The sequence below is a fragment of the Rhinolophus ferrumequinum genome, chromosome 4, assembly GCF_004115265.2.
Source record: "Rhinolophus ferrumequinum isolate MPI-CBG mRhiFer1 chromosome 4, mRhiFer1_v1.p, whole genome shotgun sequence".
Lineage (NCBI taxonomy): Eukaryota > Metazoa > Chordata > Mammalia > Chiroptera > Rhinolophidae > Rhinolophus > Rhinolophus ferrumequinum.
In genome coordinates, this window is record NC_046287.1 from 94238374 (window position 1) to 94258735 (window position 20362).

General features: G+C 33.5%; 1 protein-coding gene and 1 long non-coding RNA gene across 2 annotated transcripts in view; one reads left to right on the forward strand and one right to left on the reverse strand.

Annotated features, from left to right (window-relative positions):
- Nucleotides 1-20362, reverse strand: part of NBEA (neurobeachin) — a 658659-nt gene that overhangs the window by 428401 nt on the left and 209896 nt on the right. Inside the window, 2 exon segments of the mRNA XM_033103847.1 lie at nt 2209-2647; nt 19761-19856. Of these exon segments, the coding sequence (XP_032959738.1) occupies nt 2209-2647; nt 19761-19856 (535 nt within the window).
- LOC117021089 (uncharacterized) overlaps nt 1-20362 on the forward strand; it is a 160798-nt gene that overhangs the window by 79841 nt on the left and 60595 nt on the right. The window lies entirely within an intron of this gene.

A 20362-nucleotide genomic window follows, 5' to 3' on the forward strand; every position in this document is an offset into this window, starting at 1 on the left:
GCAGCCAACTGAATGGGAGACGATATTCACCAATGATATATCTGATAAGGGGTTAATATCCAGAATTTACAAAGAACTCAAACAACTCAACATCAAAAATACAAACAATCCCGTTAAAAAAATGGACAGAGGACCTGAAAAGGCATTTCTCCAAAGAGGACATACATATGGTCAACAGACGTATGAAAACATGTTTAATGTTACTAATCATCAGAAAAATGCAAATCAAAACCACAATAAGATATCACCTCATACCTGTCAGAATGGCTATCATCAATAAATAAATGAACAAGTGTTGGTGAGTATGTGGAAAAAAGGGAACCCTCGTGCACTGTCGGTGGGATTGCAAATTGGTGCAGCCACTATGGAAAACGGTTCAAACAATTAAAAATAGACCTAACTTATGACCCAGCAATTCCACTTGTGGGTATTTATCTGAATAAATCCAAAACACTAATTCTAAAAGATATGTGCACCCCTGTGTTCACTGCAGCACTGTTTACAATAGTCAAGATATGGAAGCAACCCAAGTGCTCATCAATAGATGACTGTATAAAGAAATTGTGATTGAGTAATACTCGACCACAATTAAAAGAATGAAATCTTATCATTTGGGACAACATGGATAGTCCCCGAGGGCATTATGCTAAGTGAAATAAGTCATACTCAGAAAGATAGATACCTATGATCTCTCTTACGTGTAGAATCTAAAGAACAAAATTAACGAACAAACAAAACAGAAACAGAATCACAGATACCGAAAATAAACTGATGGTTGCCACAAGGGTTGGGAGCCTGGGGAGCAGAGTGAAAAAGGTGATGAGATTAAGAAATAAGAATTGGTAGTTAAGAAATAGTCAAGGGGATTTAAACTACAGCATAGAGAATATAATCAATGGTGTTGGCAACAATGATGCATAGTGCCAGGTAGGTACTAGGCTAATTGGTGGGGGCTGGGGGCATCACAGCATCAACTACATAAATGTCTAACCACTATGCTGCATACCTGAAACTAACATAAAATAATACTGACTGTCAACTATAACTGAAAAAAATACGTAATTAAAAAAATTACTGTCTCTAATTTGGACAAAGCAGTTTGACGATTTTAGAAAAAGCAATATAGAATAGATATTATACTTTGACTATATATATTTTTTGACATTTCAGTTTAAGAAACATTTGATTTCCTAACTTGATCTTTTCTCTGTAAAACAAAAACACAATTGCTTGCTAATCACCACACACATACATATACATTATTTTTGTAGGAAAAATTGTTTTAAACATTCCGAAGGTGAAAAACACAAACTAAAGAGTTTATATGTTAATATGTAAATATAATTCGAAAACCGCATCAATCCCAGTATCAAAGTTAAGTACTGTTGTTAGTAATTAGTGACTACCTAAAATATTTTTCTAACGCTGCGCATGCTTTTAAATAATAGAATATATTACATGCACTTGTTCTTTGGTTCTAAACTATTCATTCACTATCATTTTTATGGCATATATATTGGAACAGAACAAAGAATTCTTGGTTCTCAACTAAAAGTTCCTTGCTTGATTAACATCTGAATGTAGATATACGGGCCACATTATAAATCATTAGAACACTAAAATGTATGCCAGTAATATTTACTTTTGAATACATGTCTCAAAATACAGCTTTTATACTGATAATCAAAATTCCATAAGGAAGATGATCACACATTTAAAAAATTCTTTTCCATATACTTGGATTTAAAACACAAATTTGAATTTTATCACTTAAAACAGGCTATTGAATCTAGAACAATTATTATAGTTTTCAATAATATTACAATAGAATTTCAAAGCCAGACTAGACCTTGCAGAAATTTGGCCTGTCTCCGCCCCCACTTTACCCATGACACAATTTATGTCCAAAAAGATAAACTGACTTCACCAAGGTAGTGTTGTCGCTTGATGATAGATTACAATCAGAACTGAGTTTCTCTATTTCCAGGTCAATGTGCTATCCACCCCATCATATTGAAACCCCTTTCTTGAGATGTATTATTAAAATGCTGTGCTCTAAGATCAATCAGTTTGGCCTGTCATCTTAGATATTCTTTGTAGTAAGGATCTACTTAATAAGAATTTTTTCAAGACTCCCCGTTTTTAGATTAACGGACTCAAATTCCCTTCCAAGTAGAGAGCATTGTAAACAATCAGTACAGTACCCACCTGTCAAAGGAATGAAACTGCATAGGAAGAATAGCTTGCGCCTCTCTCTTCAATGCTGGATCTGGGTATGGAACAGGTTCAGGGCCACATTCTGCAATTTCAACTGGGGCAGCCACAAGACTTTTCAGTATTTCCTTGACATTGATGCCTTTGGTTTGACTAATGCTAGATATGGATGGTGCAGGTTTCAACATTTCACTGGGGTTCTCGGTTAAGCTTTCTTGTGATTTTTTCACTTCGGATGACAACGTGGATAACAGTTCACTCATGGCATCAGGGCCTGTGCTAGGCTCTAATTCTGCCCCATTCAAGATGCTAGCCATGTGCTCCTCTCCAATTCCTGAATCTGTATGAGGAATGGAACTTTCTAGCTGGATATCTTCAGCAGGGGTTGGTGTTTCTTTTTCCTTTATAGTGTCTGGGAATGCAGCAGGTGTTTCTGTAGTAAAAAAAAATGATTTAAATAAAAAGCTTAACAATGGAAACCCAGTATTATTAATGAAATATTCTCACATATTAGAATAAAGGAAATAAAACCTGTAAAAATAAAAAATTTGCTAACTAGATGTGTAGGACAACACAACTGGGTTAAAACATATCCATACATACCTGTCATTGTGTTCAGTAACCATCAAAAGAACCCCATTTATTTTATAAATAATCTGGCATTTCAAAACTGATGCTTTTAAAAACATGGAGAAATATTTCCTATAAAATTTTTACAGCAGCTCATAAATGATTATTATATGAAGTTCCCTTTTTCATTATTAGCTAAAATCATATAAGAGAAATTTTATACTACTCTAATACTGCCCTTAAAATTATGTCATTTTTATACCTTTTATGGTACTTCAATAACCAATAATGTCTAACTGAAATATTGAAACTATTTGAAGATATCATTTTAAAGGTACATGCACATAAAACATAAAACTCTGAAGAGTAAATTCCAAGAAACATGTCAAATGATTAGCTCAAATTGATAAATAATTTAACAAGAGAATAATGTTTCTCAAGAATTTAAGTCTATATGTGCCTTTCTTAACGAATATTTATTTTAGCATACTCATTTTTAGTGAATAAATATAAATTTCAATTTATGAAAACTTAGAAAAATATATATAGGTATGAAATACTCATATTACCAATTAAAATAGATAAAAAGTAAAACATCTTTAAAATGGTAAATTCATATCAAATCTAATTATACAAAGGTTAATATAATAAATTTCTCCACATCATAAAATGTTATCAAATTCTGAGTGATGACCTTAAAAAGTTTATGTAATCTATGGTATAATGGGGGATAATAATAGCTCTTAATAAAGTCATGTTGAAGAAGAAAATAAGATACTATATATAAACAATTTGCAGTTCCTGCATAAAGTAGACACTTAGTAAATGTTAGCTATTTAGAAATAAATAACATCTTCATATTTAATATTCCTAATATACAATATTTAAATTGACTAACAATATACATTTCTTATAATTCAATGTTATATTGTAGTTTTCCTCATATTTATTGAATAATTTAGTTTTGCTTGTTTGTTTGGATATTAGAATTGAAAGAAGAAAAGATTAATTAGTATAACACAATAATATTCAAACATTGGATGACTAACATGAAAAATAAGGTAGATCTATTTTTCGTTGATCCCAAGATTGAAAATTAAAATGACTGCATGAAAGTTTTGAGAACACAATTAATTTCAACAATACTACTGGCGAAGCACTACAGAAGGAAAAAGAGGTAAAGATAACAGTTTAGCTTTTTTGTGTGAGAGATTAAAACTTAGAATAATACCAGTAGGAATAACAGTTAGGGAAAGAATAAAGATGCTTCTGGAATATGTAGCTTAAGAAATAATAAGAACGGTACTATGCCACTAACTGAGGAAGCAAAAGAGGAGTGTGTTTGTTTAGGAAAATAATGGATTAAATTTTGAATCAATTATGTCTGCAGAATCTCTGAGATATTGATATTTGTAGGTCAAGATAAGCATAGCCATTTATTTTGGGAGTCATTTAAACTGAAGTGATTACCAAAACTTTGGAAGTTTCAAAATAACCTTAGGAATATAAAATGAGAAGATGAGATGACTAAGGCAGTTATTTCCATTATTAGAGATACCACTGAATTTATTCAATACAGGAGTGCATCTGTAGATTATATATTTTTGGAGAGAAAACAATTGTGGCAGAAAAATCAGGAGAGACTAAATTGCAGTAGTAATATTTCTGCAACAATAGGACAGAAAATGTAAATGCAGAAACAAAATAAGAACTCTAACATCAAGGAAAAAAATCAGTGTCATGGTTACTAGCACGGACTAACTTTTCTTACAGAGTTTAATTAGCAAAAGGCATATAGCCAAGTCCAGCACTTAGTCTGAATTTAGCTGATTTATAGATTTGGCCTAGAGTTTGGCTTTACCCTAGTATGATGTCTCAGTATCTTTATTTATGGTGTGTTTTACATCAAGAACTACACGAAAAATGTACTTTTCAAGTTATGTAAGCATCTGAAATAAGCATTTTGCTAGCAAACAAAATATCAAAGAAAATAAAATCTTTCATTTAGTATCCACAGGTACCATATAAAAATATTTTTCCACGAAGAACATAATTTTTTTTGTTTTTCTGTTCATTTGACTCTCAATGAACAATTAAAATCTAAAACTCATTAACTAGATACTTGGATCTCCAATATAAATGTTAACTTCTCAATTATAAAACATAATAAAAAGTTTATTAAAATTGAACATTAGAAAATTTTCAAATGATTCATCAAAATATTTACACAGTAATAAAAATCTTAGTTTTATTTTTACTGTGATAAAAGAATGATTCCAAAAATGAAGCATTAAATTTGATATTTCAATAAGAACTCCATTCAAATACATGAGTTTTGTACATAAAGCATATCTTGAGATCATGTTACATAGAAATAAACATCAATGAAAAATTTAATAATAGTAATTGCAAGTAAAAAATAGAGCAATAGCCAAAAAGCCTACTTTAATTACTTTAAAGTTAATTTAAAGTTAATTTAATATTTATTAATAGATTAATATCTTAATAGATTAATAGATTAAGATTAATATCTATTTTACAGAATATGCTCTCAGTTGATGGTATAAATGTCAGCTTAGATAACGTCTATGTGTCTTGTGACACTAAAGTACTTTGAGGATTTAACCCAAGTAACTTCAATAGGAAGCTAAGCATGATCAGCAGAAAAAGTATAAATGACTGCATCTGTGCAGGTTCTCTGAATGACAGTAGACTTGTAATTTTCCTACAGCTCTCATCAGTTTCTGTAGTAATAGGCCACGTCAGTACACAAAGCAGAAACATTACTAGTCTGAGTGATCTTAACTTTGTCAGAAACAGGCAGTTGGATGCCAGATGCCTCTTTTTCTTACTGTGTTTCATTGAACCTAATGAGTTCATCTAATAAATTTTGGAAAAATTATTGGGCTAAGTTCAGCAAATGACATGGTTTCTATATGGTTACCTCATTTATCACATTCCTTCCTCCAAAAATCTTGTTTTACAGTGATTTATGAAGTGTTTCAATATGTCTTACGTACTAAATTATTCAAATTGCTATATTCCAAACTATCTAAGTAAAGAGTAACATGAAAGGAACATATATTTGTCTAGTAAGTCCAACAGCTCCTTGTTTGTAGAGCACTAAAATTATATTAAGATTAATTATTTGCTTTTCAAATAGTAATACTAAGCAAACTAAATCACCTCAGTGATTTAAAATAAAACATAAAAATCCATATATAACTACAATGTATATTGTGTTTATATTAAATCCCAAAATGTAACCTGAACTCCCATAAGGAGTTCCCATAAGAAGTAACCTGAACTCCAAAGAATAAAAAAAAAAAAAAAATACATGAAAAGATTTAAAAATCATTATTAAAATTAATTTTACACAACAAAAGACTGCAGTGCACTGAATAATTACTTGCAATTGTTTATATATGATTCTATTTTTTGTTTGCTATACTAAATGTATGAAAAGAATACAACTTTAGGAATTCAATATTATCAAAAATATGCCCCTAATAGACAAAATTATAATTTAGGAGAAATAATGAAGATCCAAGAATGTACTTTCAATTGATGTTTTGGCTATGATTTGTGTGTCTGTTTTGAGTTTATTCTACTTAAAGCACATTGGAATGTGCATAGTAATAACTTTCATCAAATTTGGGAAGTTTTCAGGTCAATATTTCATCAAATATTCTTCTCTCTGCCATTTTCTCTCTCCTGTCCTCTGGGACTCCTTGTATGTATATTGGTTCACTTCTCGGTGTTACACAGGTCTCTCAGGCTCTCTTCACTTTTCTTCATTCCTATTTTCAATCTGTACCTCAGAATCAGATAACCGCAATTGACTTTTCTTCAAGTATGCCTATTCTTTCTTCTACCAACACAAATCTTCTGTGGAGCCCTCTAATAAATTTTACACTTTCAACTCCACAATTTATATTTGATTCTTTTCTACAATATTTCTTTACTTATATTCTCTTTTATAAGACATCACCCTCATACTTTTAAATCTTTACAAAAGGTTTCCTTTAATTATTTGAGCTGATGCATCATAGCTAGTTTAAAGCATTTGTCTATTAAGTCCAACATCAGGACTTCCTCAGGGGCAGTTGACTGATTTCTCCCCCCATGTATGTTAGTTATACTTTCCTGTTATTTTGCATCTTTCATATTTTTGTTGAAGACTAGACAATTAAAATATATGATGTGCCAATCCTGGAAATCCAACCTCTCCTATGGAGTTCACGGTTGTTCTGTTTGTTTATTGACTCTTCTGAATTAATTCTGTAAACCTATATTCTCTGTCACTTAAGCCACAGAAGTCTCTGCTCAGTTAGCCCAATAGTCAGCTGATAATTGGACAGAGAATGCCCTAAATGTCTTGAACCAGTAAGTCTTTTACTCATTGTCAGAGGCTTTGGGTGTGTGTCACAACATGCTTTTAACACTTACGCTGTCTATGACTCTCCCTTACCCTTCATTTCCTGGTTGCACAGGGCCTAAAGACAAGCCAGAGCTGAGTGACTAGGGCCTTCTCAGGTCTTTCCTGGACCTGAGTACAGCCCCAGGAATATGGACATCTCATTCTCAGATCTTCCTTTTAAGCTTTTTCGGTAAAGCTGTTGTTTGCTACGACGGATATTGCCCCCTCAGGCAGCTGCAATGTTAAAAAAAAGTGTTGACGATTATTTCGACAAACACTTTGGAAATAGGGCTTTACCTAATAAGCAAGCTCTAATCAGATCAAATAACAACCCTAGTGAATGAAGCTTTACCAGAGGGAGCTGCCAGATATGTCAAATAGTAACAAGGCTCTAAAAGGGAACTTTTTAAAAGCTCTAAACCTAATGGGCGTCCTTCCAGTGGTTACTAGACTGCTGGTTTTCACAGCTGCCATGGTTATCTGGCTGCTGGTTTTCAAGGTGACTGCAGAATTGGGAGAAGTAGATGGCAATAGGGCAAGTTAAGTTACCACAAAACTTGATATTCTCATGAAGATTCTGCAGTTTTGCTTGATTTAATAATCTTTGGACTCTTGAAAGCCTTTAATTACTTCCCAGAGAACTGAAAAAGTGATTTTGGTTATTTTTGTCAGTTGCTTTTCTGGAGGAACAGTTTTTTGGAGATCTTCACTCAACTCTTGCAGAAGCTCCCCCACCAACTGATGTTTAAGATACAAATTTTAGTATAGTTCCAATCTATACATTTTAAATAAAATATCAAATAGAAATTATAAAATATTCATATTTATATAGTTTGCTTTTCTCTTGCCTACGCTCGTTTATACTGTTTTTCCCTTTTCTTCTCAAAGAAAAAAAAAAACCTTTTCCTGTTGAAATACATCATGACTTTCTGTAATATAATGGAAGCAATCATTAATACTAACGATACAATGTCAACATATATACCTAAAACTTTTCTTAAGTTGCAGAAAAACAAAAACAACCAAACATTAATTAGATAAGCCACAAATTGCATATTTTATATGGTTAAGAGTTCAGGCTTTGAAATTTAGACTGAATTTCAATCAGGACTTATTCATGCTTTGTGATGTAGGATAAGCCATTTAACTTTTCTCAGCCTCATTCTTTCATCTGTCAAATGAGTGCAATAACAGTACATACATTATATAGTTGTGATGATTAAAGAACAAAATTCATGAATAGTGCCCAGAATAAAGGAATCTCACTATATTTTTGTACCTGCTGCTACCATGAGGGATTTGACTATTATCACCGTTACCATCATCATCACCACGATCATATCCTATAAGGAAATACAGAGCCCAACCACTCTATCAGTTATTCTCTCTACTAATCTTCAATTTATGTCTCTCTTCCTTACCTTTGGCCCCTTTATCTGCACACCAATACATCCTATCCTAAAAGAACCACCTCTCACTCCCCCACCCCTTACACTAGCCCTTATACTACTACTGTTCAATAAGCAACTTTATGATTACTTTAAACTCTTTATCAGATAAATGACTTATCTCCATTTCATTCAGTATTTTTTCCAGTGGTTTTATTTTATTTTTTCATTTGAAACATATTCCTCCCTTTCTTCATTTTGTTTGATTCTCTGTGTTGGCTTCTATACAGATAACACAACCACTTCTCTCGGTCTTGAAGGAGTAACCTCATGTAGGAGATACATCTTGTCCTTTAATCCTGTCTCAGCTCTTTGTCATTTCTCAAAACTCCGTGCTTGCCCAAGCAGCCTGTTATATTTTTAATAGCTTCCAGTTGTTGAGGTTGTGCCAAGACTTGTCACCCCCATCTCCACTTACAACTTTTGACCTTAAGCTATTTGGGGTGTTTCTCCTTCCTTACCTGAAGGGAATATGTCATGATAGAAGGATCATGTGAATGTAATCAAATAGATCAAAGTTCCAATTCTGGTTCCACAACTTGTGGATCCTAGGGGTAGGATCTAAGCATCTAAATTCAGGCAAATTGGAAGCCAGAATCTTGGCAGCAGCTTTTAAAGTGTGGGACCACAAGCATAAGCCATGCTGGCCACTATATCCAGACAATCTGTTGGTGTCCCCGGGGCAGAAGTCACAAAAATCAGGGCTCCAGTCAAGTGTGTAAGCTCTTTCGGGGAGATTCCAGTGAGCTGGAGAAAGGCAGAGGGATAGTGCCAAGATGGCATCCACACCTGTGCTCTTAGAGAGCAGTACTATAGGCCACTATATGTGTGCCAAACCTAAAGCTGGCCTCTCAGGCCAAAGCACCAGGACAAACAAAGAGGCCTCCTGCACAGAAACCTTGGGAGTTGTGCCTCAGTCTGCTGTCTATACAGTGCCCTGGGGATCGTAGCCTGCCAAGAACTCTCTCTCCAATTGCCACAGTCCTGTGGGTCCCAGGAACGCAAGCCCCCCTGGCAACCCGAGCCAGGTAATCAAGGTGCATCCCCTAGGCATCAGCCAAAATAAATGTGGCAGTGGATATAAAAACAGGGCTGCCAGACATGTGTAGAGCTTCCCTCCAGGAGACACTGGCAATCTGGAGAATGGCAGAGGGAGAGCTAGAAGTCAGTGCCACCCTAGGAGGTCCTGGAAAAAATTACAGTTAGCTCCTAAATGCATGTTTAATTAGAAGTCTGTCCCTCAGGCCACAGCCATGATGATTAGCTAACAGGCCTCCTTCACAGAAAGACAGAACTTCTGGGTCTGTTTCCTTTTACTATGCCCTGGGGGTGGTATCTGTTTAAGAACTCTTTCTCCATTAGTTACAGTCCTATGGGACCCACAGGCATAAGCCCTCCTGGCCATAAGAGCCAGGAGATGTAGAGGCATCCATTGGGCAGCAGCCACAAAAATCAGGGCACCACACATATGTGGACATATTTCTCCAATTAAAAAAGACATAGGGTGACTGAATGGATAATAAAACAAAATTTATCTATACGCTGCCTACAGGAGACTCACTTTCAATGTAAAAACACACACAGACGGAAAGTAAAAGGGTAGAAAAAGTTATTCCATGAAAATAGGAAGCAAAAGAAAGTTGGAGAGTAGTTCTACTTACATGACACAAATAGACTTTAAAACAAAGAGTGTAATAAAAGACAAAGAAGGGCATTATATAACGATAAGGGGGTCAATCCAAAAAAGGATATAAAATTTGTAAATATATATGCACCCAAATAAAAGCACCCAATATATAAAGCAAATATTAACAGACCTAAATGGAGAAATAGACAGCAACACAATCACAGTAGGGGATTTTAATACGTATTCCACTTACAGAAATGGGTAGATCACCTAGACAGAAAAATCAATAAGGAAACAGGCACGAAATTACACTTTAGATTAGACAGACTTAACAGATATATACACAACATTCCATTCAAAGGGAACACAGTACACATTTTTCTCAAGTGCACCTGGAACTTTTTTTCCAGGACAGATTATATGTTAGACCACAAAAAAGTTAAGATATTTAAGAGGACCAAATCCTTTTCAAACTCTTCAAAAAAATATAGAAGGAGGAACCACTTCCAAAATTATCTTATGAGGCCAGCATTAGTTCTGAAACCAAAACGAGACAAGAATGTCTCAAAAAGAAAAAAAAATTTACAGGCCAATATCCCTGATAAACATAGATACAAAATATTAGCACATTAAATTCCACTATACATTAATAGGATCATGCACCATGACCAAGTGGGATTCATTCTAGGGATGCACGGATGGTTCAACATCCACAAACCAGTCAATATGATAAACCACATTAACAAAATAAAGAATAAAAATCATATGATCATCTCAATAGATGCAGAAAAACCAGCTCAGCTAAAAAAAAAAATCCATTTATGATAAAAACTCTCAAGAAAGAGGGTACAGAGGAAACGTTTAACTCAGTATAATAAAGGCCATATATGACAAGTCCACACCTAACATCACACTCAATGGGGAAAAGCTGAAGCTTTTCATTTAAGATGAAGAAGAGGATTAGGAGGCCACTCTCACCACTTTCATTCAAAGTAGTATAGGAAGTCCTAGCCAGAGTAATCAGGCAAGAAAAAGAAATAAAAAGCATCCAAATTGGAAAGGAAGATGTAAATATATATATGGAAGAAAACCCTAAAGACTCCATCGAAAATCTTTTAGAATAAACAAATTCAGTATAGTTGCAAGATACGAAATCAACACACAAAAATCTGTTTGTTTCGATACACTAATGAACTATCACAAAGAGAATTTAAAAAACAACTCCATTTTCAATGGCATCAAAAAAATAACAATTAAAAAAAGCCTAGAAACACGTTTAATCAAGGAGGTGAAAGACCTGTATAATGAAAACTATCAGACATTAATGAAAGAAATTGAAGGCACAAGTAAATGCAAAGATATTGCATGCTCATGGATTAGAAGAATCAATATTGTTCAAGTGTCCATACTACCCAAAGCAATCTACACACTCAATGCAATCCCTATAAAAAAAAATCCAATAGCGTTTTTCACAGAAATAAAATGAATAACCCTAAACCTTATATAGAAGCAAAAATGACCCTGAAGAGACAAAGCAATCTTGAGAAAGAACAACAAAGCTGGAGGCATCATGCCATCTAATTTAAAACTGTATTACAAAGCTTTAGTTAAAATAGCATAGCATTGTCCTATAAACAAACACATAGATCAATGGAACAGAAAAGAAAGTTCAGAAATAAACCCACACATATATGGTCAATTGATTTCTGACCAAAGAGCCAAGAATATACATTGAGGAAAGGACAGTGTCTTCAATAAATTGTGTTGGGAAAACTGAACAGCCACATACAAAAGAATGAAACTTGCCCACTCTCTTACACCATCCACAAAAGTCAACTCGAAATGAATTAAAGATCTGAACATACGACTGAAACATTAAAAATTTTAGAAAATAAATAAACATAGATGGTAAGCTCCTTGGCATAGGTCTTGGCAATACTTTTTAAAAAATCAGACACTAAAAGTAAAAGCAATAAAAGGAAAAATAAACAAGTGAGACTACATCAAATTAAAACAAAATAAAACTTTTGCAGAGCAAAGGAAACCTTCAACAAAATGAAAAGACATCCCACTAAATGGGAGAAAATATCTGCAAATCACATATCTGATGAGGGGCTAATATTCAAAATATATAAAAACTCATACTATTCAGTAGAATAAACAAACAATCCAATTACATAAGGGGCAGCAGATCTGAGTAGACATTTGTCCAATGAAGACATATATATATGTCCATCGAGTATATGAAAAGATGTTCAATTTCATTAATAATCAGGGAAATGCACATCAAAATCACAATAAGGTATCACCTCACACCTGTTAGAATGGCTATCATCTAAAAGACAAGAGATAACAAGTGTTGGCAAGAACATGGAGAAAACGGAGTCCTGTGGGAATGTAGATTGGTGCTAGAACTATACTATGATCCAGTAATTCCATTTCTGGGTACTTATCCAAAGAAAAGAAAAACACAGATTCAAAAAGATATCTGCACCCACTTTGTTCACCGAAGCATTATACACAATAGCCAAGATATGGAAACAACCTAAGGGTGCATCAGTGAATGAATGGATAGAGAAATAAAGAAATGGTGGTATACATCTTAGACTAAACAAATAAAATCAGGTATTGTGCAAATAAAATCAGGTATTGTGCTTCTAGGTCAGGGAGGGTGACCAGGAAAATTATGGTAACAAGAATTGTTTAGTAAGGTCTGTTATGCAGATTCTAATCAGTACTTTCTACATTGATGAAGAGTTGTTAAGAAGGTTTTCTCTTCCTTGTACTGGAGAGGAAGGTACCTCTACAAATGGAAATTTCCTTTATAAATGTAAACTTCTTTACAAACGGAAAACCTGTGCTCTGTTTTAGACCTTTTGCTGCATCTGCTTCTTCTCAATGTTCTTTCACTCAAAATAATCCATATGCCCAAGAGTTATATTTTGGGGTGGTGTATTCTGTTATCCCTGAACACCATCAGCATGTAAGTTCCACATACCAAGAGAGTTTTATGCTGATTTATAATTTACAGTTACAAAAAGAAACAGCATGTGTTGCTCACTGCCTTAACAATAAATTGTCCTAATGACATTACAAAAAAAAGAAAAAAGAAATGGTGGTATATATGTATTACACAATGGAATATTATTCAGCCATAAATAAGAAATCGTGCTATTTGTGAAGCATGGATGCACCTTAACAGCATTATGTTAAGTGAAATAAGTCAACAGAGCAAAACAAATACCATACGATCTCTTTTATAGGTGAAATCTGAAAACAAAACAAAATAAACACACACAAAAACCAAGCTCATAGTTAGAGAGAAGACATTGGTAGTTGCCAGACGTGGCGGCGGTGGAGGGGTGGTAGGAGGTGGGAGAAATGCATGAAGGTCGTTGAAAGGTAAAAGGAATAAAAAGACAACACATCTAAAATGGAAGTCTTGGTCATTCTCTTCCTCCATACTTGCTTACTTTGATAAAGAGCCATTTCATCATCTCAGTTTTTCACAGCAGCTAGCAAGCTGTCATCTTTGAAAACTTTGCATATCCACATTACCCACATCCAATCTTTACCACATCCTCTCAACTTTATCTCCAAAGTCTTTACCTTTCTCATCGATCTCTACTGCCAACACACCTCAGTCCTAAGCAACAGCATCTCTACCTAGAAAGCAACAGACTCCAGTTGGTTTATCTAGCTCCCCGTGAAGCCCCCGCTAATCTATTTCCTCATTGTACCCAGAATACACCTTTAAAATTGTAAACCAGGTTATGATTCTTGTTGTAGGAAGAAAAATGCCCCCCAAAGATGTCTGTATCCTAATTCCCAAAACCTATGAATTCTACCTTAAATGGCAAAAAAGACATTAAACGTAAGGGCTCTGATGGAGGTGGGGTGGGGAACTATCCCGGATTATCCAGGTGGCCTCAACTTACCTCATGTATCCTTAGAAGCAGAAAACCTTTCTAACATCGCTCAGAGGAGGACGTGACACAAAAGAATACTCTGAGAGATGCACTGTTCCTGGTTTTAAAGATGGAGGAAGGAGGCAGAAGGCCCCAAGCCAAGGAATATGGGTTGCCTTTAGAAGCAGAACAGGAAAATGGATTCTCCTTAAGAGCTTCTAGAAAGGAATGCAGCTTTGACGATGCCTTCATTTCAGTGTGGCAAAATCCATGTTAGACTTCTGTTCCACGGAGAACTGTGAGATACTCACTGCATGTTGTTTAGGCCAGTAAGTTTGTGGTAATTTGATATGGCAGCAGAACACTAATACTCCTCTGCTTGGTTTAAAAACCTGATCTTTAATCGTTTATAGGTCCCATGTGATTTGCTTCCTGCCTAACTCATGGAATGCTTCACTTTTCCTTCATTCTTTTGTTCACCCACATATGTTCCCAAAATATGCCAAGGATTTTCTCAGGACATGTGGCTACCTTTTCAGGAATGTGCTTCTACTGTCCCCATTTTTTCCCCCAAATTAACTGAATTCATCCTTTAGTGCCCAACTTAAATGTCATTTTCATGATGTCTTTTCCAACTCCAAATTAAGTTAGGTTTCTTCTTTTGTATGTTCTCAAAATAACCTGCAATTTTATTTCTTAGAATGCAACATAACGTGGGTTCTAAAAGAGTATCTTCCTAGATGGAATGTTAACTTCATAAGGGCAGAGACCTTTTCCTCACTGTTATATATCCCCAATACTTAGAATGTAATAGGAAACCATTCACTAATTCAGTAAATATATAATGAAAGAATCGTAAAATAAATTGAAAGATAAAATTAGAAGACGGATGGAAGGAAGGAAGGAAGGAAAGAAGGAAAAGAAAGAGAGAAAGCTTTTACTGTTACCTTTACTAATACTAAAAACAGAATTTAAATGAGTTAAAGTTTTTGAAAATATTTGATAGGAATAACTGGGCATGATTTTTACCTGTAAGTAAATGAAATATATAATATATTCAACATCACTATCCAATAATTTTATGAATATTATATAGTGGTTTAGAGTACTTGTAAAATAAATTATAATACATCCACATAATAGATTACAAAAGATCCATTAAAAATGATTTCAAAAGCAAGAGAAAATAACAAATTTGCTATATTGAAAACCTTAGTTTTAGATTATATGCATGTAACAATTATTTAATAAATATTAACTTAACATTTTCAAACACATTTTCAAATGTATAAAATAAAAATTGAACAGTAAAGATATATATAAATTATTGGCATATAATTGTTTCCTTAATATACAATTATAAAAGTAAAATTACTAGATCAGGGTTATGGATATTTTTATGCTATGTAAAGTACACATATTTACATTCTCGATTTTCAAAATTTTGCCCAATCTGCAAATTATGCTACATTTTTCTTTGAATATAAATTTATTTATTAGATCTAAATAAAATTTCCTTATTTTTACTGTATATTGCCTTTCTTTTGTCAGCTGTTTGGAATTTTCTACATTTTTCCATTACTGTGATATGTTATTTTAATTGATCTATAAGAGCTTTTTATTCATTAAGGTTATTAACTTTTACTATACAAATGTATAATGTTGCCTGTTTGCATTTGTCTTTTAATTTTGTTAATATATTCAGATATGCAGATATATAAAACTTTTATTTAGTCATTTATAACTTCAGCCTTTGATGTTATGATTTAAACATCTTTTCTTATACTATATAAATATTAATTTTCATGAATTATGTTAGTTTCATTTTTAATCTTTAAATTTTAATATATGCAAAATTTATTTGGCATGATATAAGACAAGGAAATAAATTTTTTCAAATTGTTACCCCATGTGGTAATCCTCATATCATTTGCCAAATTATACTTTCTCTTCCATTTGATTAGATAAGTTATATTTATAATATACGAAATGTTCATGCAAATTCCAGCCTATTTATAGACTGTTTATGCCATATTCTATTCTTGTAACAGTACCACATTCTCTTAATTTTGTATTTCCTGTGTTAGTTCTTTTCCGTTTATAAACTGTTAGAGGAAAACTAATATAACATATTTTTAAGTTCACCTACATAGTAACTTCTTTTTAAGCCTAAAGTGAAATAATTAACATAAAGCTTCTATAACTTTCAGATAAGTTATCCACAAAAATTTTTTATTTCTGGTTTTACCATGTTTATTAATGAAACGCATTTTATGGTTACCATCAATACTCAGCTTTTTAAAAACTTGTTCAACTTTCTCACTAGCTTATTCATTTACATAACAAATATTTACTGTATTTACTTCTCAGTGCCAGGCAAAGTGTCAGGGACTACATTTTTGAAGTACACATTCTAATAAACAAGCAAACAAACAAACAATTAAATTGTATAAGTGCAAAAAGAGAAATGAAGAGGATGCCATGATAGAGAATAGAGTGATTAGGGAGAGAGTGACTTAGCTCTCTCCGAAAATAAGACCTAGCCGGACCATCAGCTCTAATGCGTCTTTTGGAGTAAATCTTAATATAAGACCCAGTATTATATTATTATATTATAAACATTATATTTTATTATATTATACCCGGTCTTATATTTATTAAAATAAGCCTGGGTCTTATATTACTTTTTGCTCCAAAAGACGCATTAGAGCTGATGGTCCAGCTAGGTCTTATTTTGGGGGAATCACTGTACAGTAGTCAAGGAAGACATCTGTGAGGAGATGACCTTTAAGCAAACACCTGAAAAATGAGTAAGCTCCAATCTTATAAAAACTAGGGAAAAGAGAGTCACAAACCAGAAACAAGATACAAAGATCATAAGGCACGAGAGTGCTTAGAATGATTTTGAACTAAAAGGTAGTCTGTAGCATAGTGAGCAAATGGAAAAATAACATAAGATAAAGTTGGAATGGTAGTCAACAGTCAGATTATCCAGGACCCATGTAATATTTTTCCTTTAAATGCTACTAGAAAAAATTTAGTCAAAATGGGGCACAATCTCATTTATATTTTAAAACAAATTGCAGCAAAACTATAAAAAATAGAATAAAGATCAGTAAAAGGTGAGAAAACCACTTTGGAGGCAATTGAAGTATTCCAGGTAAATTAGAACTAGAGTAGTCTTGCCACCCATTATAAATTTAGACACCGTAACTTTGTCCCCAAAATGATAGAAAGCCCTTAGAATTTTTTAGAAAGAAAAATTACTTTATTATACTTGTTATATTCTGAAACATTGTGTGAATGTATTTTATTAAATATAAATTCTACTTAGTTGCATTGTTTTTTATATTATATATTAGCATTATTTTAAAATTTTTTGTCAGTAATAGACTAAATGACTAGAGACAAGAAACCCAATGAGGGATAAGACCTTGAACTGAAGGACTATCAAAGATTATGAAGAAGAGAGAGAGTTAGGTCAGAAATTTTTAAAAGCCTCAATGAACTGAAAGAAGGGAGTGAACAAAATCAAGTTCATTCTTAAAGATCAAATTCAGTGATAATTATTGTTAAATAAAGAAACATGTCATAGAAACTATGTCCTTCCAAGATCCTTTTATTTTTGTCCTTTGATATAAATAAGAAAACTTATTTTGATCCTTCTGTGTTTAGAACTACTACGTTCACTAAAAATACTTTACATGTGTGACAAAGAAGCCAGTCTCATTAGTCTTTAAAGAGTGGAATCCAACTGGTTTCTTACCCTGTGAAAACACTAAGAGTTGACTTTACAGTTTCAAAATCAACAGAATTTTCCTCTCAATAACCAAAACACACCACAGCATGCAATAACAGTTACTTATGATCAGCTCTCATGCTATCACATAATAAAGAGAATAATAGTAAATGTATCACATCAGCCTTAAAGTAATTCAAAATTTTATTATACCACTAAGACCATTGTGTAGTTCAGTAAAATTGTTTTCATAACCAAACTTCCTTGATAAAGAAAATAGTGCACCAATAATCTGCTCCAGCAGATTATTTCCCATCACTACATGTAAGCCTTTGGAATATGTTTCTACACAACACGAATTGCAGAGGACATTTAATCTAATATAATTTAATCCTTCTTAGTTTAAACAGTGTAGAGCTGAAGGTGTTTCTGAGGAAGAAAGCTAAAAAGAAAAATTTCCTTCATTTCATCATGATATTCAAAGGTTGCATATTTGTAAAAAAAAATCTGTGAATTCATGAAGTTGTAACAAAAAATACTTTGCTGCTTTATTTGTCCTATAATTGATCTTCCGTATCGTCAAGCGAATGTATTGAGTGCAGTGAACTGTGGTATCATCTGGGGCTCAGGGTCCCCTCCAAACTCACTCCAGTTATTGGCCAAACTCAGTTCCCTGCTGTTGTAAGCTAAAGTCCCCTACTCTCTCAACGACTGTTAGCCGGGTAGTGCTCTCAGCTCCTACCAAATGATGTCAGGTCTCTGTCCAGGGCCCATCTCCATCTCAGCAATGTCAAATCCTTCTCGCAACTTGAGTCTCTCTGACTTTGTTCTACAACCAGACAGAGAAAACTCTCTGCCTTTACAGGGCTCCTGTGTTTATGTCAGGGCTCCTGTGTTTACATCAGGGCTCCCAAGATAATCGCTGTTTCTTAAAAGCAATTATTCTACAGAACATAAAATAGTTCATCATACTCAGTGCCCTAGGAACTATCCAGGATGTGCACATAGGAGAACCCTGCAAAGGTGGCAAGTGGGGGTGCTGATTTGGCCCACTACAACCCGTCGTTCTGCAGCAACTACCCTCACGTTAATCCTCCCCAGAGACACCATTTCAGCCATTTAATTTTTCACCTCTAAAACTTCCAATAGATTCTTTTTTAAAAATCTTCCAGTTTTCTCTTCATTAGGTTCACTTTTTCTTTTAGATTGAAAACATCTTGTACATACTTGTAATAGCTGTTTGAATGTGCTTCTCTGATAATTCTGCCATCTCTGTCCCTTCTGAATCTGTTCCTATTGACTATTTTTTTCCTCCTGTTTATACATCACATTTTCCTGCTTAAAAAAATTTTATTGGATGTTTAATGTTGAATTTTATGTTGTGTGGTGAAGAATTGTTTTGTACTACTTTAAAGAGAGTTGGGACATAGTTCTGACAGAAAGTTAAGCAACATATAGATCGGTTTGATGCTGTCAGGCCTTGTTTTTTAAGCTTTTTTCTTAACAGTCTGAAATAGCCTTTGTTTTAGGGCTAATTTAGTCTCACTACTAAAGTGTAACTCATTTGCAATTTCTAGTGAATGCCGCATTGTGCATATTAGTATACATTTAATTAGGTATCTTTAATTTGCAGATGATAGTTAAAGAAATGTGATGGAAAATAAATATAAAAGCTATATTTTGCTCTTATTAGCCAGGCATAAATACAGCATATCATATCTCCATGAAACCTGAGGCAGATACTTGTTTATTAACAACAGCTTTATGGATCTCTATTGTATAACATGATGAAATAAGAATACCCAAACAGGTCAGGAGATGAGGTCAGTATTACCTTTGTAAAATGAGTGGGCAAAGCTCTGCTCAGGAATTAACTTGGCAAGGAATCCATGGTTCAAACTTGGATGAGGGATAGATGGTATGACCACAACTGTGGAGAAAATCATGGGATCAAATTTGAGCCAGCATGTAACAACCTGCAACATGGTCCACTGAGATACATGACAATTCTATACTACTGCAACATGCAAACAGTACTAGCAATAAAGACTGAACCTATGGGGGAAGGAAAGCGGCTATAATTAAGACAAAGGAAATAATATACTTGTTAAGTCATTATAGCAACATACACAGAGTCATACAAACACACAAGAAAATCAGAACTGGTTTTAGTGAAATGGCAATTCACTAAAATAATACTCATTTTATACATTTATGACTGAAATGAATGCACTAAAAGAAAAAGTTGATTAAAATAATAAAAATCTTAGTGCCATTTTATAAATGGTCAAAGACATAAAGGGGAATGGTAAAATAATGTTCAATCTGAAGAATAAAATTGAAAGTAAAAGTATACTCCAAAGAAATATCATATTTATGTGTTTAAAGTAAATATAACATGCAACAGCCAAGTATTATAGCTAAAACATAATCCAT